A 25,283-nucleotide genomic window follows, 5' to 3' on the forward strand; every position below is an offset into this window, starting at 1 on the left:
GTATATTGAGGGATCTAGAAGGGCGAGACGAAGACAAGCCCGGAGTGCAAGAATCATGCCGAACTACTAGGATTAAACCCCACAGATCGGTATAGAGCCTGAATGGTTTTGGTTCAGGAAGGAAGATTCCCAAGGAATCCTCCAAAGCCAAAATGACACCCTAGTGGTCACAATGCCAATTTTCGGGGTAAAAGTTCACCGGATATTGGTAGACAACGGAAGTGCAGTCAACATACTGTACTCACGAACTTTGAGGCGGTTGGAAATATCGGAGCGCTACCTTCAATCGTACTCAAGAAAACTATAGGGATTCTCCGGAGATCCTATTGAAGCCAGAGGTCAGATCATCCTTATCATAGAGCTGGGTGAACCTCTTCGCCAAAGAAGGATCTTAGCAGATTTCGTGGTAGTCGATCTACCATCCAACTATAACTCAATATTGGGACGACCCATATTGCACGAGCTAAAAGCTACTACATCAATTTATCATTACTACATGAAATTCTCCACTCTACACGGGACTGCAATTATTCGAGGGGATCAAGCTAGAGCAAGAGCGTGCAATATCGACTTGCCAAAGCCACAAGTCAACATGCTAAGGGGCAGGGCGAACACGCAAGCCGGGAAACCATACTGAAGAGACCAATCGTTGCTAATCTCTCTGAGATAATCGTAACAGAGAAGCACCTCAAGACAGCTACGGATGAGCAATTGTCCTTTGACGAAAAAGAGGCAGACCCACATCCTTACCCCGGAGTTTCTGGTAATCTTGTTGCATGTAGTTGGGATAACCATCCCAAAAGTCTTAGTGAATATGGAGAGTGCTCTCAACATCCTTTTCAGCAATACTCTCAAATGGATGGCTATCCCTGCCAACTTCCTGCGACCGTACTCAAATATGGTCCTTGGACTAAGCGGAGCCTTGACCTCTGCCAAAGGATCGATCAAACTCAAAGTCGAGTCAGGATCAGCACCCTGAGAAGTGAAGACGTGGTATTCGACACTCCGTCGCCCTATGATGCTGTAATGGGACAGCCCTTAATACAGAGCCTGAGAGCAGCGGTGTCCCTGTACCACTATTCAATCAAATTCCCTACATCCCATGGAGTGGGCGAGGTCAAAGAAAATAGGGAACTCACCAAAAGATGTCAATTGAAAGCCTACACCAACCATCAACGTACCATCTCGGGAGTACATATGGCTAAGGTATGGGAATCTGAGCTCATTCCACTAGACCCGCGAACCAAGATCGAAGGTGGAAAACCCATTGAAGAGCTAGAGGGAGTTCAAGTTTGTGCCGACGACCCATCAAAAGAACTCAAAGTCGAGCGCGAGCTGCAGCTCTCCACCCGAAGCGAAATTGTGGCCTTCATTAATCAAATCTTGATGTCTTACATATGGCTAATGTATGGGAATCTGAGCTCATTCCACTAGACCCGCGGACCAAGATCGAAGGTAGAGAACCTATCGAAGAGCTAGAGGGAATTTAAGTTTGTGCTGACGACCTATCAAAAGAACTCAAAGTCGGGCGCGATCTGCAACCTTCCACCCGAAGCGAAATTGTGGCCTTCATTAAACAAAACCTTGATGTCTTTGTCTAGAACCACGGGGACATGAGAGTGATATATCCCCAAATCGCCTGCCACAAATTACAGGTGAATCTCTTAGTTCAGTCGAAGCAGCAAAAATGACGACCTCTGAACCTCGAAAGATATGAAACATTCAACAAGGAGATGGAATAACTATTGCACAGCGGTTTCCTTTGCGAGGTAAACTACCCAAAGTGGGTCGCAAATTCGGTCCTTGTGAAAAAACACAATGGAGATTGGAGGGTATGCATAGACTTCATCGATCTTAACAAAGCATGCCCTAAAGATAGTTTTCCTCTACCAAGAATAGATCAAATGGTAGACGCCACTGCAGGGCATGAACTACTCAGTTTCATGGATGCTTACTTCGGATACAACCAGATATCGATGTACGGCCCAAATCAAGAATATACCTCATTTGTAACTGATCGAGGTCTTTACTGCTACAGAGTAATGTCATTTGGTCTCAAAAATGCTTGTACTACCTATCAACGACTTGTGAATTCAATATTTTCCCAACAGATCGAAAAAATAATGGGAGTGTATGTTGATAACATTTTGGTCAAAAGCATCAAGGCCAAAGACCACTGCTTGCACCTAGCCAAGATGTTCGATATCCAGAGAAAGTATGGAATGAAAGTTAAACCCGAGGAAATGTGCCTTCTGGGTCAGCTCTGGAAGGTTCCTAGGTTACATTGCAAACAATCGAGGAATTGATGCAAATCCTTTAAAAATACAAGTTGTTATCCAAATGAAGCATCCGACCAAACCTAGAGAGGTACAAAGTTTAACTAGAAGGATCGCCGCCCTTAGCCGCTTCGTCTCTAAGTCTACGGACCGATACAAATCCTTTTTTGACACATTACTAGGAGGAAAAAAGTTCGAATGGATCGAATAATGCTAGGAAGCCTTTAACGAGTTAAAGAGACAACTAGCTCAGCCTCCGCTACTCTCAAAACCTAAGGCAGGTGAGGTCCAGAAACTATATTTATCTATTTCAGAACATGCCATTAGTGCCGTTCTAACCCAAGAAGAAAACGACATTCAACACCCAGTCTATTACGCAAGCAAAGCGCTTCATGAAGCCGAGCTAAGATACTCGCCCATGGAAAAACTGGCATTCGTCCTGCTGATGGCAGAGTGAAAATTGAGGAATATTTCTTGGAACACCCCATTGATGTTCTCATCAACTCTCCATTGAGACAAACATTGCAAAGACCCGACACTTCAGGTCGGATGGTGAAATGGATAGTAGACCTCGAATAATTCAACATAAAGTACACACCTTGTTCCTCCATCAAGGGCCAAGCGCTCGTCGACTTTGTCTCTGAGTTCTGCAGAGTTCCAATCAAGGAACTACTTGAAGAATCCCATGGGAACTTTTTGTCGATGGTTCATCCACTAGAGACTGATCTGGGGTTGGCGTGGTATTAATCAGCCCAGAGCAACGCATATTCTACGAAATCTTGCCACTTGACTTTAAAGCTTCAAACAATGAGGCTGAGTTTGAAGCTCTCGTCGTCGGAGTAAGGATGGCCTCAGGGTTAGGGATCTCTAACATAATCATACACAGCGACTCCCAACTAGTCGTAAATTAGGTCAACAGCGTATATCAGGCGAAAGAAGAAAGAATGGACAATTACCTATGGGTTGTAAGGAAAGATCTTGAAAGCTTCAGTATCACCCAAGTTAAGCAGATTCCCCAATCTCAGAACGGCCATGCCAATGCACTGGCCCGCCTAGCCACCAGTGAGGGAATCGAAGAATTCGATAGCCTCCCCGTGGGAAGAACCTGCCACCGAGTTGGCCGAAGTGGCCCTTATGATGATAGATCCCAAACCAACTTGGCAGGATGAGATCATCGCATACCTAAAGTCGGGAAATGTCCCGAAAACTCGGTAAAGGCCAGAAAGCTCTGAATCAAGTCGGCCAGATACACACTTATTAATAATGTCCTCTACAAGCGGAGATATTCTACGCCATTATTAAGATGTTTGAACGAAGAAAAAGCACAACACGCCCTGCGAGACGTTCACGAATGAATATGTGAAAATCATTTCGGTGGGCTTTCTTTAGCCTACAAGATCATACGACAAGGTTACTTTTGGCCAGCAATAAGACTTGATGCCCTCGAGTTTGTCAAAAGATGTGACAAGTGCCAGTACCTCGCCCCTATCATAAATGCTCCACCATGCGAACTGAACCCGGTGATATCACCACGACCCTTTGTAAAATGGGAGGTCGACCTGATTGGACCTATGCCCATTGGAAAAGGAGGCATGAAATTCGCCATCGTTGCAGTGGATTACTTCACTAAATGGGCCGAGACAGAGCCGCTTACCAAGATAACCGAACAAAAAACGACCGACTTTATGTGGAAATTAGTCATCTGTAGGTTTGGCACACCTCACTCCATCGTTAAGGACAATGGAAAACAGTTCGATAGCACACGTCTTTCAGACTTTTGTGAGGAGTTTGGCATCTAGAAACATTTCTCAATGTCAAACCATCCGCAGGCAAATGGCCAAGTTGAGGCCATTAACAAAATCATTAAGCACACATTGAAAGCAAAACTTGACATGTTTAAAAGAGGATGGGCCGAAGAGCTTCCCAGTGTGCTATGGTCATATCGCACCACTGCAGGACTAGCAAGGAAGAAACACCGTTCTCACGGGCTTTCGATGTAGAGGTTATAATCCCACTAAAAGTCGGCATTCCCTCACTGTGCATAACTACTTATGACGAAGAAAGGAACCGTATGGCTCTTCGTATGGAACTCGACCTAGTTGAGGAGAAAAAAACAACGCTGAACTCAAAAATGCCATTTACAAGCAACGGAACGCCAAGTACTATAATCAAAAAGTGCGAAAAGAGAATTTGAAGTGGGATCCCTCGTCTTACAAAAGGTATTCCTCCCCAAAAGGGAGGTCGGTAGCGGATGCCTGGGACCGAACTAGGAAGATCCTTATCTGGTAACAAAGAGTCTGCTGAAAGTGGCGTATGAATTGAAAGAACTAAATGGTAGACCTTTACTCCATCCTTGGAATGCCCAACACCTTAAGCAGTATTATCAGTGAACGGGAAAAGTCAATGACATGTAAGCCTGCTTGTAATGTCAATCACACCAACAAAAAGGACTCCCTATTTTGAACATTTTATTCAGCACTTCGTTAGAATTCTCAAAAGCCCTGCCCCATGTACAGGCCGAGCTAAGGTCGTATGTGCTACGACACTTAGTGGAAATTCCTCCTTAGGAATTCTCAAAAGCCCTGCTCCATGTTCAGGCCGACGACACTTCGTAAAAATTCCTCCTTAAGAATTCTCAAAAACCTCACTCCATGTGCAGGCCAAGCTAAGGTCGTAAGTGCTACGACACTTAGGGGAAATTCCTCTTTAGGAATTCTCAAAACCCCCGCTCCATGTGCAGGCCGACCTAATGTCGTATGTGCTACGACACTTAGTGAAAATTCCTCCTAAGAAGTTCTCAAAACCCCTGCTTCATGTGCAGGCTGACCTAAGGTCGTATGTGCTACGACACTTAGTGAAAATTCCTCCTTAGAAATTCTCAAAAGTCCTATTCCATGTGTAGGCCGAGCTAAGGTCGTATGTGCTACGACACTTAGTGGAAATTCTTCCTTAGGAATTCTTAAAAGCCCTGCTCCATGTGCAGGCCGAGCTAAGGTGGTATGTGCTATGACACTTAGGGAAATTCCTCTTTAGAAATTCTCAAAAGCCCTGCTCGATGTGTATGCCGAGCTAAGGTCGTATGTGCTACGACACTTAGTGAAAATTTCTCCTTAGGAATTCTCAAAAGCCCTTTTCCTTGGACAGGCTGAGCTACACTTAGTGAAAATTTCTCCTTAGGAATTCCCAAAAGCCCTGCCACATGCGCAGGCTACACAACATTCCATCATCAAAATTCCACGAAAGGACAAAACAAATAGCGCATAAAAGGTCAAGAATGTCAATACAATAAAACATGTTCACAAACCAAGTCAACATAAACCATTACAAATGTCAAAACATTAATGTTCAAAAGACAATCCCACCAAAAAACCTATGTAGAAATAGGAAAGATGATGGCCTCATTAGCTGTAACGCCCCAAATCCACTACACATTTTACTTATTTATTTATTTAATTTTTTTTAAAAGATTTGAAGTGTTACCAAGATCCTTCTTTTATAGTTTAAGCGGAATTTAACACTAATGTATAAATTTTGGTATTTAATCAATAAGGTGAATTCGGCAATTCAAAATAAAAATTTGAAGATTTATCTAGCTTAAAATACTACAAATTAAATTGTCAATTTAACATGTTAAATAACTTAAATATCAAATCTACTAAAATAACATGCACGGAATTAAACATAAAATAAAAATTATTCTTGAAATAGAAATTGGCAAATAATCCTATAACACCAAAAACATAAATATGTTCTTCAAATGAGATTTCTTTGTAAATTATTATTTCTAGAAATTTTACTTGGTGACCCCATGAATATCACTCGAGCAATTTGCCACGCGTCCACACAACCCGTTCCAATCTGAAAATTTAGTAAGGGTGAGTATTTAAAAAAAAATACCCAGTAAGAAAAAAAGCTTGCATATTCTTATCACAATGATATATTTACAAAAACGACATGGCATACCGACATTTCTTAGATTTAGAACGAACTGGTCACGACATCCAATAGCTCAAGGAATTTCGTAAGAATCTACATATCCCGTAGGATTTACATATTCGACCAAACAGTCCATCCCATAAGATTTAACAAAAAAATCGACTCGAAGGCCTCAATGTAATTCATGTCAAAAATTATAAAATATCAAGGGAATAAGAATTTAATCACTTGCACTTTTCTTACCTCAAATGATACCAAAAATTTCTGAAACTGACTTGTGAAATAAACTGCTATTTCTTTTCAAGAGAGTGTGTGTAGACATGTGCAATGCATGTGGGTAAAGAAAAGCTCTTCACATAGTTTATATATATATATACCTGTATAATTTTGTGATTGTAAAATTCAAAACGCCCCAAACAATTCAATGAATGATAAATTTTCAAACATTCTGTTTCAATGATAGGACGGTACGTTGAAATGAGGTTACAAGTATTAAATTAAATGAATGATTTGATGGTATTTCAAATTCCCACGATAAGAGGTTACACATATTAACTTAAATGAATAGTTTTCAAGTTCTCAGAATGCAAGTCTCCAATGATTATTTTATTTTATATATATATATATATATATATATATATATTTCTTCAGATCAAGATAACTCGAATATGACTAGTAAAAAATTATTTCTTTTTGAGCCAATTTATGTTATTTGACACTAGCTACAAAACGTGTATAGTATCGATATATTTTTGTCAACTTTTGAAATACTTAAATATTCGACCCAAATAAGTTACGATAAATTAAAAAGTATACTTATGCAAAATAAATCATTTATGCAAATAAGTGGGACGTGTTTATCACTTCAACTTTTCGACTTTAGTGTGATGACAATGTTGGACATGGATTAGTTTATTTGCTAAATTACGAACATTAAATTTAGCCCACGTGGAATAAAATTAAAAATTCGAAGTGTTACATCCTTACCCCCTTAAAATAATTTCGTCCTCGAAATTACCTTATTTAGCCGAACAGCTCTGGATACTTAGCTTTTATTTATTCTTCTTTTTCCCAAGTAGCCTCTTCGACTCCATGATTTTTCCATCGAACCTTAACCAAAGCAATTTTTTTATTCCTTAATGCATGTGTTTTCCTTTTAATAATCTCCAAAGGAGTCTCTTCATATTTTAGATCTTTCTGCACCTCCAATGAATTATAGCTTATCACATGCTCGGGATCATGCACATACTTTCTAAGCATCAACACGTGAAATACATTATGTACTGCTGATAGTCTAAGTGGCAATACTAGAAGGTACGCTACATTCCTATTTCTATCTAGAATTTCGAAAGGACATATGAATCGAGCTCTTAACTTTCCCTTCTTGCCAAATCTAAGAACTCCTTTTATGGGTGCCACCTTTAGAAACACTTTCTCACCGACTTCAAATTCTATCGATTTTCTTCGTTGATCTGCATAGCTCTTCTGTCTATTTTGAGTAGACTTTATTTTGTCCCTAATTTTATCAATTGCTTGCACTATTCTTGCAATAATCTCTGGACCCAAAATTCATTTTTCTCCGACTTCATCCCAATGAACTGGGGATCTACATATTCTACCATAGAGAGCTTCATAAGGAGCCATGCCAATAGTAGTCTAGAAGCTATTATTGTATGTAAATTCCACTAATGATAGGTATGACTCCCAACTACTTCCCAAATCCAAGACACATGCTCGGAGCATGTCTTCTAATATTTGAATAGTCCTTTCAGGCTATCCATCAGATTGAGGATGGTAGGCAGTGCTGAAATTTAACTTTGTCTCCCTGCATGCTCTTCCAAAATTTAGAAGTAAATCTTAGGTCTCGATCTGAGACGATGGATGTTGGAATTCCATGCAGCCTGACAATTTTCTTAACATATAATTGAGCAAATTGATCCATACTATAGGTCATTCTTACTGGAAGAAAATGAGCGGACTTTGTCAACCTGTCTACAATTACCCAGATGGCATCGTGTTTCTAATCCCTATGAATTCTGTGAATCTTCTTTAATGGAGCTTCATCTTCGGAGGAGTCTTCTACCTTAGGCCTGGACTCTACTTCTATCTCAACCAGTGGCTCAGGTTCAAGCTCATGATCGTTCTCTAACTCCAGCCCAAAGTCATCCTCATGCTCCCATTCGGGATCTTCCTCTGGGTCCAATTCAATTTGAAGTTCTGGCTTTGGCTCTAGCTCATCATCGAGCTCATTCCCAACCTCCAGTTGGGGTTTTAAATTTTCACTCCACCTATCTAGAAGGGTCTGACAATATATATCAAACTCAATTGTGTTTGGATGCTCTGGGGGGTTACCTTCTAACATCTTATTCCTAATCATAACTCCCATGTCTCCGCATTGAGATGGAAGTGAGTGTATGAGATTATTCACAGCCTCAATATGTGTGATCTCCAGTCCTGCCTCCATAGTTGCCATACATCTTTCATAGATGTCTTGCACATGTTCGACAAGTGGACGAGTCGGGTCAGTCACAAAATTCTTGTAAGACTGAATGATGGACCTATGGTTCAATGCTGCTCTATAAGCCATGGCCTTTCTAGTGGTCTGATAAATTCTAACCATGTCTGTCACATAAAGGTCCAATTATATTTATTTTTGTAGTGATATCAAAGTATATGTTATGCTCTCGTGGTTTTAATAGAGTTGCTAATCAATATACCTTCATGTATGATAAAATAATAGCATGCATAACATATTTCTTTCTAGTCATTCAATTAAAATCATTTCATGAATTCAATCTTAAATGATACATAAAATCATGCTTGAAAATAAAATAAAACGTAACAGTTCCTCCATACCTTGAGTTCATCGGACGGTAGTAGAATGACGAGCGTTAAATGCCATGGGTCTTAATTTTTTTTTAAAAATGAAATTAAAAACTGAGACAATTTCTTCAAGGAAAAGGCCAAGGAATATTGTTCATTTTGTCACAGTCTAAGAATTCATTACAATTCCAAAAACCATGAAATAAGGCACTTAATTATTAATAATCCCTCATTCATATCATTTTTATAAGCTTAGCATATTTACGTTTCTGCTCTTGGGTGCAATTCGAGGGACAGATTTAAATAACCATTCAGCATTCATATAGTGGATGCAATGCATGGAAAGTCTATTAATGGAGCTATGAGTCATAATATAAACAAACTGACCTATCCTACAGGAGCTATGAGTCATAATATAAACAAACTGACCTATCCTACAGTTTGTAATATGTGTAGTCCTGCAAATCATATTCTCCTTTGACTCTTGTACTCTTCTATTGATCCCCAAAATAAATAAATAAAAATAAATCTATCTAGATTGCACGCAAAACCCCATCTTTTTTTTTTTTTTTAACTCTTGGCAGATATTTGATCACTTCATAGTAAATGTTATAATGCAGTAAACAACAATTATAAATTTACAATTAGACATAAATTACACTTATTTTGATTAATCATGCAATTAAGCCTCTTTTAAAATATTAATTAAAAGATTATTGAGAAATAAAACATTTCAACAGGTTACTCATAAATTCAACTAATTCTCAAAATATCAGAATCGTAAATATTTAACGGACTAGAAAATAAAATATGTATTTTATTTTATATATATATTTTCCTGATACCAAACTGTAATGCCCCAGATCCACTACACATTTTACTTATTTATTTATATAATTTTTTTTAAAAGACTTGAAGTGTTACCAAAATCCTTCTTTTATAGTTTAAGCGAAATTTAACACTAATGTATAAATTTTGGTAAAAATAAAATGCACAAAATTAAACCTAAAATAAAAATTATTCTTGAAATAGAAATTGGGAAATAATCCTATAACACCAAAAACATGAATATGTTCTTCAAATGAGATTTCTTTGTAAATTATTATTTCTAGAAATTTTACTTGGCGACCCCATGAACATCACTCGAGCAATCTGCCACGTGTCCACATCACCCGTTCTAATCTGAAAATTTAGTAAGGGTGAGTATTTTGAAAATACCCAGTAAGAAAAAAACGTGCATATTCTTATCACAATGATATATTTACAAAAATGACATGGCATACCGACATTTCTTAGATTAAGAGCGAACAAGTCGCGACATCCAATAGGTTAAGGAATTTCATAAGAATCCCCATATCCCATAGGATTTACATACTCGACAAAACGGTCCATCCCGTAGGATTTAACATAAAAATCGACCCAAAGGCCTTAACGTAATTCATGTCAAAAATTATAAAATATCAAGGGAATAAGAATTTAATCACTTGCACTTTTCTTACCTAAAATGATACCAAAAATTTCTGAAACTGACTTGTGAAATAAATTGCTATTTCTTTTCACGAGTGTGTGTGTGTAGACGTGTGCAATGCATGTGAGTAAAGAAAAGCTCTTCACATAGTTTATATATATATATACCTGTATAATTTTGTGATTGTAAAATTCAAAACATCCCAAACAATTCAATGAATGATAAATTTTCAATCAATCTGTTTCAATGATAGGACGGTACATTAGAATGAGGTTACAAGTATTAATTTAAATGAATGGTTTGATGGTATTTCAAATTCCCAGGATGAGACGTTACACTTATTAACTTAAATGAATGGTTTTGGTTTGGTGATGTTTCAAGTTCTCAGAATGCAAGTCTCCAATGATGATGATGATGATTATATATATATATATATATATAAATATTAATAAAATATAGGATTTAGAATATCTTTCTTCAGATCAAGATAACTCAAATATGACCAGTTAAAAATTATTTCTTCTTGAGCCAATTTATGTTATTTGACACTAGCTACAAAACGAGTATAGTATCGATATATTTTTATCAACTTTTGAAATACTTAAATATTCGACCCAAATAAGTTATGATAAATTAAAAAGTATACGTATGCAAAATAAATCATTTATGCAAATAAGTGGGACGTGTTTATCACTTCAACTTTTCGACTTTAGTGTGACGACAATGTTGGACATGGATTATTTTATTTGCTAAATTACCAACATTAAAATAGCCCACATGGAATAAAATTAAAAATTTGGAGTTTACATTAGCAACAATATCATCAGTAGGAGAAATCTGAAATCCCGCCTCCTCAGCAAGACACTGGGGCTCATTCTTCTGTTGCTTAACCGCTTCCTCAAGGAATGCCACGTCGAGCCCTGTCCTTTCCCTCTGGATATGTTTAACCACCTCCTCCAGAGCCACGACATATGCGTCCTGGGCCAAGGCATCAAACTCAAGTGACGATTTCTAGAGCTCAACCACCTTCATAGCCTTTGCCTTTGCCTTCTCTGCTCTCTTGGTCGTAGTCCTTGCTCTCTCGTTTGCCTCTCTGACCTTGGTCACAGCCTCCTCAAGCTGGGCTCGCTCCTCTTCAAATCTCTTTCTTTCCTCTTCAGCCCGACTTCTGGCCTCCTCCTTTGAGGCTCTCAAGGCCCTGATCTCTCCCATTAACCTCTCTTCTTGATCAAGCTTGGAGTTCAGCTCTATCCCCGTCTAATTGAGCTTCTCCTCATACTCCTTTTCTTTCAAAGCAAATTAGGCCTTCTCAGCCTCTATGCTGCTGTAAAGGTTGAAGGCTTGGTCCTTAGCTTCCATCAGCTTGTCAAGTTCGGATTTCGCCTATTTAAAAAATAACAATTTATTAGTCGAACAGTTACATGAAATCAGAAGTCCTGGTATATAACGAACTGAGAGGAATACGTTATTAGCCACCGCCATCATATACAAAATAGAGCGGTGGCCATGGAGCTGCGCTGTCACTAAGGCCTCACCAATGGGCATTTCATTCAAAAAATGTTGTTCCCTCTAGCCCCAGCTCCTAGTAAGCAGGTTTGTGAAGTCTCTCAGGGACAGAGTAGGTGCAGTAGTAACCTCATTAGAAGGCGAGGAAGCTCGAAAATAGTCAAGGAAAATTTTAGGCCTATGGCCTATAAGGCTGTCCACACTGGGCCTCTGCAAGTCCGGACACCTATCCCATGACTTAGCAGAACTGGTGTTGGCAGAAGAGGTAGAGATCAGAGCTGGCGAAGGAAGGGTTGGAGAGGATAGAGTGATAATGACCACGGGAGATGAGCTTGGAGAAGGCACTGCCTTAGGAACACGTGAGACTACTGGAGTCGAAGTTCGGTTCCTCTTCAACAGGACCTCCTCCTCTATATCCTCAGAACGGCTCTCAGACCGACATGGGACATCGCTCTTCTTTGCCTTTGCTGCAGCTGCAGTCTTGGCTGCCTTGTACCCCAACATTTCTGTGTTGTTTGCTGAAAATACCATAAGAAAGATATAAGTCTCAACTTTAACAATTAGCTTCCTGCTAAAATCACCCAAGATCTACCTGAACTGGCAGGGACTGATGTGGACGCTACAGCCACAGAAGGTCCTGAAACCATAGTTTGAATCAGGCCTGCTTGGAAGAGGTTGGAATTTGACAGCAAATACTTGCAAGACCTCTGTCTCTTCGGCAAGGCCCGAACTGCTTCAGCTCGCCTATGAGTGTCCTTAGTCAGAGTGGGCCTTCTGTAATCTGCACAATAATATAACAAAATCATTAGCTCAGCCCTGAATGTCACCTCGGTCAAAGCACCAAGAGGCAGTTACTTACATAGCGAGTGATAAGTACAGGAACCATGTCATCCCTATTCACCTCAACAGAATGAAACTACCACTCTCCCAACACATAGAAGAACTCTTCCTTCCATTTCTTAATTGAGGAGGAGGTATCTAAAACTAAAGAACCTCTTGTCCTTGGCCTAACACTGGTATACCACCAGCCCGAGTTCCTCCCATCCTCCTTAAAAGTAAACAAGGAATTAAACTGCTCTACTGTAAGCTCGGGATTACCTAGCCTATCCCACAAGATGAGTGTGGTGATCAGTGTTCGCCACCCATTTGGACATAATTGAGTGGGAGCTATACCCCAAGAAGACAAAAACTTCCAAATGGCTCTAGGAATAGGTAGCCTAAGCTCGGCTTGTAGGATAGCAGAATTTAGAGCAACGCATCCCATAGGGGGAGTATTAGCACGGTTGGAAGGTTTTGGGATTATCATAACTATCGAGCTCGAAATGTTATATTTCGCCCGCGAACTAGCTAACATGTCACCCGTTACAACCGACTTGTAAGAACTGGCTCCCCACTTTACTTGGTCGTTTCCCTCACTACCCCCATGAAAACTGCCTCCTCACCCCCTCAGATCCCCATGTCTCATTCCATCTCCCCGAGGCGAACCAAGGAAACCGAATTGGCTATCGAGAGTGGGATGGGGGTGAAATTTTCCCTACACTCAGACGACGAGCTAGAAGTCAAAGGGACAGATTCTTCCTGCTGATTTCCCCAGGAATGTAGTCTGGACTCATCCGAACTCATGTAAAGATCGAAAAGAAAGTGCAAACAGGAAGGACGAAGAGAAAAAGTGAAGGAATACCTTGAAAATCGAAGGAAAGACGACACTCAAAAAGAAAGTATGGGGCACTGGGAGTGTCTTACTACCTTGGAGAGAAAATTACATCTAAGTGAAAAGTGGAAATGAAAGGCTAAAAGGAACTTAAAAGGAAGAGAAGTCAAAGGGTCTCAATTTGGACCGTCCATCCAAAAAAGGAGGGAAAAATCAACGATTTAAAATGCTGGGTAGCCTAAATGGTGCAGTCTCTTTATGAAGCTTCACAAAAAAGCTATCTAAAATGCCGTACAACTCACCTCTGTCAGAACATGATACTTGGCGCCGTAATAATTACACTTCTCAAAAAAAGAACCAGTTGAGTAAAAAGGTCAGCTTCCCCTTATAGCAGAGCTGACTTGGGGGGTGACTGTTGACTACAGAACTCCGATCTAACAAAAACAATTCGCTAACCCCACCTCAAGCAGATGTGAGTTCGGTCACTACTCCCAGCTTGGACTTGCCCGCTGTTATCTCAAAAAAATATCATGATTACCTCTTGTCACATCACTCTATCAATCATGCACACTTGCCACAAGTGATGTCACCGCCACCCAAAAATACTAATCCAAAGTCTTGAATCCTAAGCCCCTTGTAGGTCATCATTACTTGGGGAAAACATTGGCACATGGTCACTGGCCTCATCGACCAATCATAGGAGAATTCGACGACTCGAGTTTCGAGCTCGGTGCTGTAGTTGATTTGATTTATTTGATGTAATTTTGGTCGAAACCATGTATAAATATTAGAGTAAAAGTCCTTTGAAGGGCAAGTAAAGATATATAAAAAATCAGAATCTAATTACTTTTTCTCCATACATTTTGTGATCCTACATAACAATAAATTACCCTCTTTTCTTAAAGTTGGCTTGAGATTAGCCTTGCTAATTTCGACGTCAACATGGTCGATAGTTGATAGCGTGAGAAAATGGATAAAGAGTATTGTGTGTCAAATTTAAAGCATGTAAACTGTAGGTAAAATAGAAAACAACGTCGTTTATACTCCACCAATTAAAAAAAAAGCTACAGTGTGAAAAAATATTATTTAAAAAAATATGACTACTAATAAAATTATAGGATATGATTGATAGTTGATAGTGTGAGAAAATAGAGAAAGAGTATTGTGTGTCAGATTCAAAGTTGGACGGTTCATTTTTGTCACATGGGTTTTCACATTCACCTAGTTTGAAATGAGTTTAGTAAAAGTGGTTGGGTTTTTTTTTTTTTTTTTTTTTTATATTATCCTTCCTTATCTTATTGTTTATTTTTGTCACATTGGTTTTCACATTGAAAATGTTTGGTCCTTTAAATCTGACACACAATATTCTTTCTCCATTTTCTCACGCTATCAACTATCAATCATATCCTATAATTTTATTAGTAGTAATATTTTTTTAACTTTTTTTTAATTGGTGGAGCAGAAATGATATCGTTTTCTATTTTACCTGCAACTTACATGCTTTGAGTCTGACACACAGTATTCTTTCTTCGTTTTCTCACGCTATCAACTATCGACCATATCCTACAATTTTGTTAGTAATAATATTTTCTAAATAATTTTTTAAATAATAGATATTCTTTATTTCTAAAATATGAAAAGTTAATTATAACTAAAAAGATCACTTCAAATTATTTAAAAGTAAAACGAACTTATTATTGGAAAAGCTACTTATAAGTAAAAAAATATTAACCTAAATTTTTTAAGTATAAATATTTAGATATATTTAGTTTTTAAATTAAATATTAATAAAAATATTTCACTATATGAAATGTAAAAAATTACTTATAAGTAAAAGAAGCAGTTCAAGTTATTTAAAAGTAATAAAAAACTTATAATTTAAAAGCTACTTCGGTAAAAAAAATATTAATCCCTCATTCTGTTATAATTGCAAAAGCTACTTGTAAGTAAAAATATATATATATATATATTAACTTAAAAATTTTTAAGTATAAATATTTAGATATATTTGGTTTATTAAATTATAATATTAATCAAAAGATTAGATAATGTAAAAAGTTACTTATAAGTAAAAAAAATCACTTCAATTTATTTAAAAGTAATGAAAAACTTATAATTGTAAAAGCTACTTAGATAAAAAAAAAAAAAATTAACTTCAACATTTTTAAGTAAGTAATTAGATACATTTAATTTTTTAAAATTAAATATTAATAAAAAAATTACTATATTTAAAAAAAATTAAATAAATAACATATACCTCGTGCATGGAGGGCACGGAATGCTTTAAGTGCTTTCACTCCATGCATCCGTGCATGGAATGAAAGCACTCCATGTATGATTTTTTTATATATATAATTATAGTAAAAAAATTAAGTTACTTATAAGTAAAAAAAATCACTTCAATTTATTTAAAAGTAATGAAAAACTTATAATTGTAAAAGTTTTTATCTAAATAGCTTTTACAATTATAAGTTTTTCATTACTTTTAAATAACTCGAAGTAATTTTTTTACTTATATGTAACTTTTTACATTCTAGATAGTGTAATCTTTTTATTAATATTTAATTTAAAAAAATAAATATATATAAATACTTAAAAAATCTTAATTTAATATTTTTTTACTTATAAGTAGCTTTTGTAGTTATAAGAGAATGAGTGATTAATATTTTTTTTACCTATAAGTAGCTTTTACAATTATAATTTTTTTTTATTATTTTTAAATAACTTGAAGTGTTTTTTTTTACTTGTGAGTAACTTTTTATATTATTGACTAGATAGTGTAATCTTTTTATTAATATTTAATTTAAAAATAAAAATAAAAATAAACTCTTAAAAGATGGGGTTGGGATCACTATTCATTTTTGTCACTTAAGTTTTCACACTTGCTTGGTTTGTACTATTTATTAACTGGTTCACAAAATGTCCCTTAAAAGTGGGTTTTGCCCTCTCTCGCTTTCATTTTTACATGACAAAGAAAACACTATCACACTGATTTTCAAAATCTGAGATATTGAAACTCAGAGGGTCGAAAAAGAGATCTTGAGAAGGAAACTGTAGTACGAATTGTATGAAGTGAGAAGACAATCTACAGTAGTTGATTAATTGAAAGCATTGGATATGCGATTTGGGCAAAAAAGATTTGGTGGTTATTGATTGTTTTTTAGTTTTCTATGTTATTGGCATCCAACGTCTTTCATTATTGTTTAAAAATGTGTAATACCTTTGAACCTTATCTATGCTGAATTAAGAACTTTAGAAATTATGATGGCTGATACTCTAACTCTCTTTTATTTTGCAGCAGGGCCTCAGGAGTGTCCATATCAGTGTCTTATAAAGCGTAACCCGAAGAATGCAACATTTTATCTCTATCTTGCTCTTTCACAATGTAAGTAAACCTTTGTTGGAAGTTTCTAAGATAACTTATAAATTGAAATTTGCTTGTGTGCCAAATGATATTAATTTAATCATTTTCTATCTGGTGAATTGACTAAGTAAAGCCTTGTAGTTTAACATCTATAGTTAGGAGGATCGTTAAAAATCTGTTGGGTTATTAGTCTCAATATCTCGTGAGTAGAGACATCATGTTTGATGTTTGCTAAGTATCTTGACTTGGTCCGTTAATTTTTCTTCTTTTCTTGTGCTGCAATGACTATTTAGAATGTCATATAGCAAACCTTAGTGACTATTTCAAATGCCAAGAAAAATATTTATGCTACTGTTTCAAATATTATAGCCCAACTAATATTTTAAAAGAGTTCTTCATACTTTTTTTAAAAACAAATATCATTAACTTTTGTCATGTAGCTTCGATGTTCGGATAGCATTTGAAACTAGAGCCTTTGTGTCCAGAGAAAAAGTCAGCGTAGAAGAAAAAATTGAATTTCATACTATAAATGCTCGTGGTTTGATATTTATACATTTGATTTCCAAATAACTAGACAATTACATACTATCAATTTTAATTATAATGCAATCTATATATGTTAATATAGTATGATAAATGATTCTTTTATCACCTATCAAGGCAAATGATGAAGGCGACACACTATAATCCAACATATTTAACACACTAGCATTACGTTCAAAATAATCCAACCCCTACATTGCACGGGCAAAGACTAGAACTAGATAGAAGTGGAAATATGCCAAGTGAGGCTAATGGGCCGAGCCCAAGATATGGTTGCTTGATTAAATAAGTCAAATCCAATTGAATAATCGGTGTTGAGTCAATCAAAGTGAGACTCCCTTCATCACGCACATACCACTTAATTAATAGATATAATAACAGTTCCCCAAGTTTGAGTCAAATTAATATGAGGGTTGAACTTAAAATATGAGTTGTCAAGTAGGTTAGGTCTTACAAATTGCCTCAGAAGTATGAGCAGTGCCAAAAAAGTGAGGGCTTATGAACTACCTCCAAAATATGTATTGATCCTGAATAGGCAAGGACTTACGAATTACTTTGGGAGTATAAGTCGCTCCAATAAGTGAGGACTTACGAACTACTTTAAAAATATCCATGCTAGCTGGAATAAGCAAGGACTTATAGATTGCCTCTAAAATATCACACCATCACTTATCGAAATTTTGATAGCGTCTCCTCAATAATATAGACTAAACTAAATTAAAATAAAATTTAATATCTCTGCAATACATATACAAAATAATTTGGGATCCATTTGTCTATCCAAATAAAGTAAAATGATGATAAGATTGAACTTGCTAGTGTGAAGCAAGTAACAAGATGTCGATAATAAAATGATAATGTAGATAATGTAGCACTTGTACTTACTATAGTGAAAATAATTTCATGATATGCTAGTGATGATGTGGCATTCATATTTGACAGCAATAATATAACGTATATGCTAGTACTAATAATGTAATAATACTCACAATAGTCCCAAAGTCGAATATTAATATTCATATAATACATGGACTTTTAGGATAAAGACTAGGCTCCGAATGTAAGCAACTGTAATGAGGCTGGTTGCAAATGCAGACTCTAAATATAAGTAGCCATGATGAAATTAATGTGTAGGTGAGGCTCTGATTATACTCTCTCCATCCCATAAAGATAGTTATATTTCTTTTGGCACATATTAAGAAAATTTATTTAATATAGTTGAAATAATAAATTTTACTATCATATTTCTTAATATACCCCACATTTATGCATACAATATTCAAGGTAATTAAATTATTTTTAGTACTAGTTATTGTTTAATGTAATAGTCAAGGTAATTAACATTCCAAAATCATCTAATATAAATGAATAAATGTCATGGAAGATGATTTTTTTGGTTTTTAATTTATTGTTTCAATTACAATTGAATAACGGAGTGGTTTATTATAATTATGATAAAAAAAAAAGAACATTAAATAGGGGTATATTAGAAAACTAATATGTTAATTACACTCTTAACTAATAAACCAGACTGTAATTTGGGATAGACAAAAAGGAAAACATAACTATCTTTTTGGGACATAGGAAATAATAAGCAGTGGTGGTGCCAAAGCAAGACTCTAAAGATAAGCAACTTTGATGCAGAAGCGACTTTGATGAAATAGATGCAGAGGTGAGACTCAATATAAGTAATAGTGATGAAGTTGGTGCAGAAGTGAGATGTTACCTGCGCACTTGAATACCTTGTTAGAGGCAAAGATCGTAGGTTGAGAAAAAAGTCCAACTACCATTTGTTCTCAAATGATCAAATCAACAATCGGACGAGAGATAAATGAGTGTAGGAGATGGCATAAGGAAATTTGGTTAAGGTTAGAACACATTCATTAATTGTGAATGGACTCATCTGTACATAGGAGAGAAATGGAAATTGGACTAGCAGAGCTAATGGGATGAGTCCAAGCTCAAGACACGATTGTTTAATTAAATAAGTCCATTCAATTAAATAATCGGTACTGAGTCGGCAAATGAGGGACTCCATCCGTCATGCACATATCACGTAATTTATAAATTTAATAAAAATATCATTGATACTTCTAGTGCTTCCTTGCACATAACAAGCTCCAAAACTATTGAATCATTCTCAACTTTTTCATCAGCAAGATTTTAAGTAATTTTAGTAACAATTTCCTCTAAATTTGAAAGCTCTAAATTTTCATCATTTTCAATCAGATAATCAAAGAGGTTTTTTGTACATTCATTCTAATGATAACCCAAACCTTTGACTATAGTTTCAAGTTCATAAATATTATTCATCTATGGAATCATTAAGTTCTTTGCTGCCATTTCTTTCATAGAACAAATTTTGCGATGTCTAGAATAATTTGCCGTTGTCTTTGCCTAAATTTTTATTATCCATAGTTTTGGTATTTACCAGAATCATTTTACTAGAATAATATAGTACGAATTCCACAGATGATTAGAAGGGGACGACCACACTTGTTCAATTTATCTCTCTCAACTTGGATCCCATGAGGCGGGCCTTGCGACTAAAATCCCATAAATGAAAAATGCCAAAATAGGACTAAGACTTGATATTATATCCAAGCCGAGACTAAGGTTGAACCCCAGCCTTAAGGATCCCCCACCGCCCCGCCCCTAGAGCATTGTGAGAAATGTTAATCGTGGGATGTGCCATAACAAACCAGGGAACAAGAGTTGCCTGTATATTGGTGCCCACAAAGAGTCTCAATCCATGTTTCAGGAATCGAACCCTCACACTGCGACTGTCAGCAAGGCTGAGTATATCTCACTCTTGTCCTTTACACCACTAGAATTCTAGATTGGTTTGCCTTACTTTATAGTCCTCCAAAATTCTAAAGGTAAAATCATTTATGATAATGCATCTTGAAAACACTTATTATCCGGGCTTCGTAAGGTTGAACGTTTGGGTGGAAAAAAAATTGCTCAAGATTTTGTAATTTTTCAACATTTTTGGTTAGGTTGGACAATTATCTATCACCAAGTTTTGGAAATTATGATGGTTTGTGTTACTTAGCATGACCACGTTTTGCTAAGTTAATTAAAATATATTTTGACCCATTTTTACAATACTTCTTGAGTGCATGTGGGACGCTCTTTACTATACTCATATCATGCTTGTGCATCTCACTGTATTAGCTAGAAAGTCATTGTAACTGGCCCCCAGGACACATCTCCAAGTGGTAAAAGGGGAAGGTGGAGAAATCCAGCTTTACTTGAGGCTGCTGCATTAAGGGTTCGAATCCTGAAATATGGATTTGGCTCTTGGGTAAGTGCAAGTGTACAAACAGCCTTCCACCCTGTACCCTTGGAGGCATAACCTGCGATTTACCTCCCTCACGATGCTCCAGGGTAGGGGTGGTGGGGAACCCTTAAGGTTAGGGTTTAATTTTTTTTTTAGAAAGTCATTGTAACTGTGAATTATAAGAGACTTTGTATTTGTTTATACGCTGAACATATTTAATTAAATCAATGTCCAATAATATTATTTAATTAAGTACATAATACCATGAATTTATTTTTTGGTTAATTTAATGTATATTTAGTGAATTAATTCATATTCAATTGATTAGATTGGTTAATAAATTGAATTTTTAGTGGATTAAATACATGTTCAATGAGTTTTAAATAAACCTATAAATTAAAAAAATATTAATTTATACCTCTTTTAATTAATAAAATTTATATTGTCCCAATGCTATTAATTTAAAGAGGTTATATTTTATATTGATTTATAAATTTGCCAAAGGAGGCTAATACTATTATTTAATAACACCAAATAAATTCATTCGTCTAGCAAGTAATACATTATAAGATGGGCATAAGAACAAGAAAGGGCAAACATTGAGGCCTAATAGAGTTTAAAGCTAGGCAGTCAATGGTGAGGGCAAAAGGTGACCAAATAACTTCCGCCGGTGCAAGTGGCGATGCTTGTGGGATCATCATAGGCATACGAATAAGCTCTCGGACAAGCAGACTTGAAAATCCTCGAATAGGCAGTCGGCTTGCACGACTGTGGGGTCCCAAAGCTACCCGTGCAACAGTACCTTGGCGAGTTGAATGCAAAACAAGCACTCTTGCAAGCTACCACTCTCTTCTTGTCGTGTGATTTCACCTGAAGTCCCACCGGGCATATCATGTTCAGGTCACTCACGCACCCGGCATAGCTGCATTTGCCTGCAAGACGACGTAGAAAACGAGATCAAGAAATTCTATATAAAATCTATGAGCAGCCAACCCAAAATTTAGTGGAAATAAAGTTACCAGAGAGTCTTGCTTTTGATCTGAATGATGTAATGTATTGCATAAGGGGGCATATAAGTAAAAAGAACACAAAGAAGCTTAGAAAATGATATGACTAGTGCATTCTTGGCTTTTTTATGCCAAACTGTTTAGGCAAACGCCAAATTGAAGTTTCTTAGTATGCAACTTGACGTTGCTACATCATTGCAGATAAGGATCTGAAAATTTCTTTGTTTCTCAATTAGCAAAAGGGAAAAGCCACATGCTTGTTCAAATTATAGAAACTAATGTTACTGGAAACTTACAAGTAATTTTGAGAGCAAACCATCTTTTGAAAGAGCATATACGAATAATCATGAATGTCTATAAACAAAGATTATACAAGAGAAATTTACCATGCTTGCTTTGAAAGATTGTATTAGTTCACCCAATCGATAAATCTGACCTTACAACATTGAGGGGAAGTTTTCAAACAGTCTAAATGAACAACAGCTTAAGGTTTTAGATTAGATGATTCTACATAGTATGAGAAAATAATGGGTTAAGGAGGGAACAAATTCATTTCTATCAATTTTTGTTCAACATGTGACTCTTATGTAGGTCAAATTCTTTTTCTTCTCACCCCATCAAAGGGGTGACACACGCATAATTTTCATAAACTTGGATGGTGAAACTTGAGCTCACGACTTTTTCATTCAACTTAAACTATTGTGAGATGCTACAAGTATAGAAAACAGTTGACAGGATTTTTATAGAACAATACTTGCCAAAAATTCATTGGTTTTGAATTGAATATAGGTAGAAAATACACCATACAAGTGCTGTCGTTTCTGTGAATTAGTCTTATTCATTTGTTTTTAAGAAGGTAAAATATCAATAAATTGCATCAAGATAATGATTCTTATGTCTCTGTCCTTTGTCATTGTGGCAATTAATATACTTGACAAGATGTATTCATGTAAAAACAAAGGAACATTTGAAAGAACAATATGACTTCAAAGATTCCTGACTCTTTATTATGCCCCCATCCGAGCCCCTTAAATTTATAATACATTTTTTTCACTTTTCTTTTTATTCAGACATTTTCCAATAAAATAATATCACATGGACTAAAATCTTTTCTTCTTTTTCAACTACACATTCTCCAAAAATACTCTATTCCAAAAATTATAGCATCAAATGATGGAGGCAAACGAGGGCTATCAACGAGCAACATCTTCATTGTCACATCATTACAGATACGAATCTAATTACTGAATATCTAAATGCAAGGATATGAGACTATGAAACAGTTAAGAAATTGAACCAAAAGAATTATTAAACAATTTAAAAAAAAAAATTTCATTGTAATCAAGAATACCATACCTGTGCCTCTGAAGGGTGTAATGGAAATAGCAAGATTGTAGCCATCAACAAGACTAACATCATAGAAATCCTGGTCATTTCCGAGAGTAATTTCAGCAAGAGTGGCAGGAGGAGTCCCACCAAGGCCATTGCAAAAGAGGGCACCACCACAATCCCCGGTGGCGCAGCGGCCGTGGCCAGTGGCGTCAAAAGAGCAGCCGTGGCGACCCCAAACTCGGCCGGACCACCCGGCAGGAAGTTGGAGAGTGTGGGCCTTGTTTGGTGGCAGCTTGAACCCACCCCCGGCTAAAATGGGCTTGCCAGCACTTGGCTGAATGCCTGGCCACACTGAGTGGCTGCACTTGTTGTAAAGTGTCAATGTTGTGGCTGAAACCTCCACTGAAATCATCCATTTTTCGGCCAAAAAAGAACGAAAAAAATTTGTGGGTTATGTGCATAATGGAATGTAATGATTAAACAAAATGAAAAAAAGAAAGAATTTTTGCTGCTATTGTTGTGGTTGAAACATCAACAGAAATTACCCATTTTTCAGCCAAAAACAAACAACAATTTTGTGGGTTATATGTGTAATGGCATGCAATGTTGCAACTAAATGGAAATAGATGAAATTTTGCTATCATTGTTGTGGCTGAAACCTCCACTGAAAGCACCCATTTCACCCAAAAGAAAAGAATAGATTGTGGGTTATGTGGATAATGCCATGTAATGATTAAAAAAAATGAAGATGAAATATTGCTTAGATACCTGAAATGTTGAATGTAAGTAGACAGAGAAAGAGTAGAGTAATGAGAGGTCTGAGCAGCGTTTCCATGGCTGAGGCAGGAAAAAGTTCAGAAAAATCAGCTAACAAAGGATTAATTGTTCTTTGGCCAGTCCCAGTTTTACAGGCTATTATAGGAAGAATAAAGAAATAGAGCTAATTAATAAGGAAATATTACAACTGAGGTATCCAAGTTATCCGAAATGCAGTAAAGAAGTCTTAAATTTTTCATTTTTATGGCATTCAAGTCCTTAATGTAGGGTTTATGTCCATATGACCAGAGCCGGTCCTGTAATTGCCGGGGTCCGAGGCGAAATCTAAAAATTAGGCCCCCCAAAATCAACATAAATACAAAATTTAACGATATATTATGTAACATATTACTAACTTAAAACAACAAACAAGTATCTCAATCATCTCACAATTAATGAAAAAATCATTTTTCTTTTTCTTGTTTTAAAATTAAAAAAAATAAAAATCTTTTTGGCCAAAACAAGCCCTCTATGATTTTGTGCCTGAGGTACAGGCCTCATTTGCACGGCCAAGGACTGACCTACACATGATCCTTTAAAAGTTATATTTTTATGAAAAATAATTTTACCCTTACATATTGAATGATTAAGAAAAAGAATGAGGATACAAATGCAGAAAAAAAAAAGGTTGAGGACCTACCTACCTACCATAATCTAATTAAGTTGGAGACCGCACTTGTAATTTAAGTTAATAATGCTAACTGAGACGGGGGTTTAGCAGTTTTTTGGGAGAGCTTTTTCAACCAAAAGTACTTCATGGAGGCCAAAAGTTCTTTTCAAAGTAAAAAAGTGCTGATTGACCCAAAAAAACGTTACATTTATCTTATGCCATTGTTTGAACCCATTTGTTTTTTGACAAAATGTATTTTTAAATAGTGTTTTGTCGGAGAATGTGTGGTTAAAAAACAAGAAAATATTTTGAATTTAGAATAATCTCGTATGTTTGTGTTGTGATTGGAAGAGATTTTAAGTTGAGGGTTTCGATTTATTATGTTACCTCTTCGTTTTCTAATATTTTTTGAGATTTTCACTATTATACTTGGTAGAATTTTTTTTGTTTGTTTGATATTTTGGTTCATGGAGAACCTAAATTTGTTCCTTTAATTTTTCTATTTTTTCTTTGATATTCCTATTCTTTGAACTGGGTTTGTTGGGTGCTTAAAGTGTATAATTAGACTTAATATTCATATATCTAACTTCTATTAAAAATATGAATGAGATGACACTGTAGACACAACAGTAAAGTAATCCTATTTTACTATTCATGCTAATTTTTGT

The 25,283-nt window shown here is 36.1% G+C and overlaps 1 protein-coding gene across 1 annotated transcript; it reads right to left on the bottom strand.

Moving 5' to 3' along the window:
• Window positions 1-21,336: 21,336 nt before the first annotated feature.
• LOC111372323 (thaumatin-like protein) lies at window positions 21,337-24,090 on the bottom strand. Its single transcript, XM_022994608.1, has 3 exons — window positions 23,958-24,090; window positions 23,214-23,591; window positions 21,337-21,782 (listed from the first exon to the last, which is right to left on the bottom strand). The coding sequence occupies exons 1-3, from the start codon at window positions 24,022-24,024 to the stop codon at window positions 21,481-21,483; spliced, it is 747 nt and encodes a 248-aa protein (XP_022850376.1). The 5' UTR covers window positions 24,025-24,090; the 3' UTR covers window positions 21,337-21,480.
• Between the last annotated feature and the right edge of the window lie 1,193 nt (window positions 24,091-25,283).

The sequence above is a fragment of the Olea europaea genome, chromosome 23, assembly GCF_002742605.1.
Source record: "Olea europaea var. sylvestris chromosome 23, O_europaea_v1, whole genome shotgun sequence".
Classification (NCBI taxonomy): domain Eukaryota; kingdom Viridiplantae; phylum Streptophyta; class Magnoliopsida; order Lamiales; family Oleaceae; genus Olea; species Olea europaea.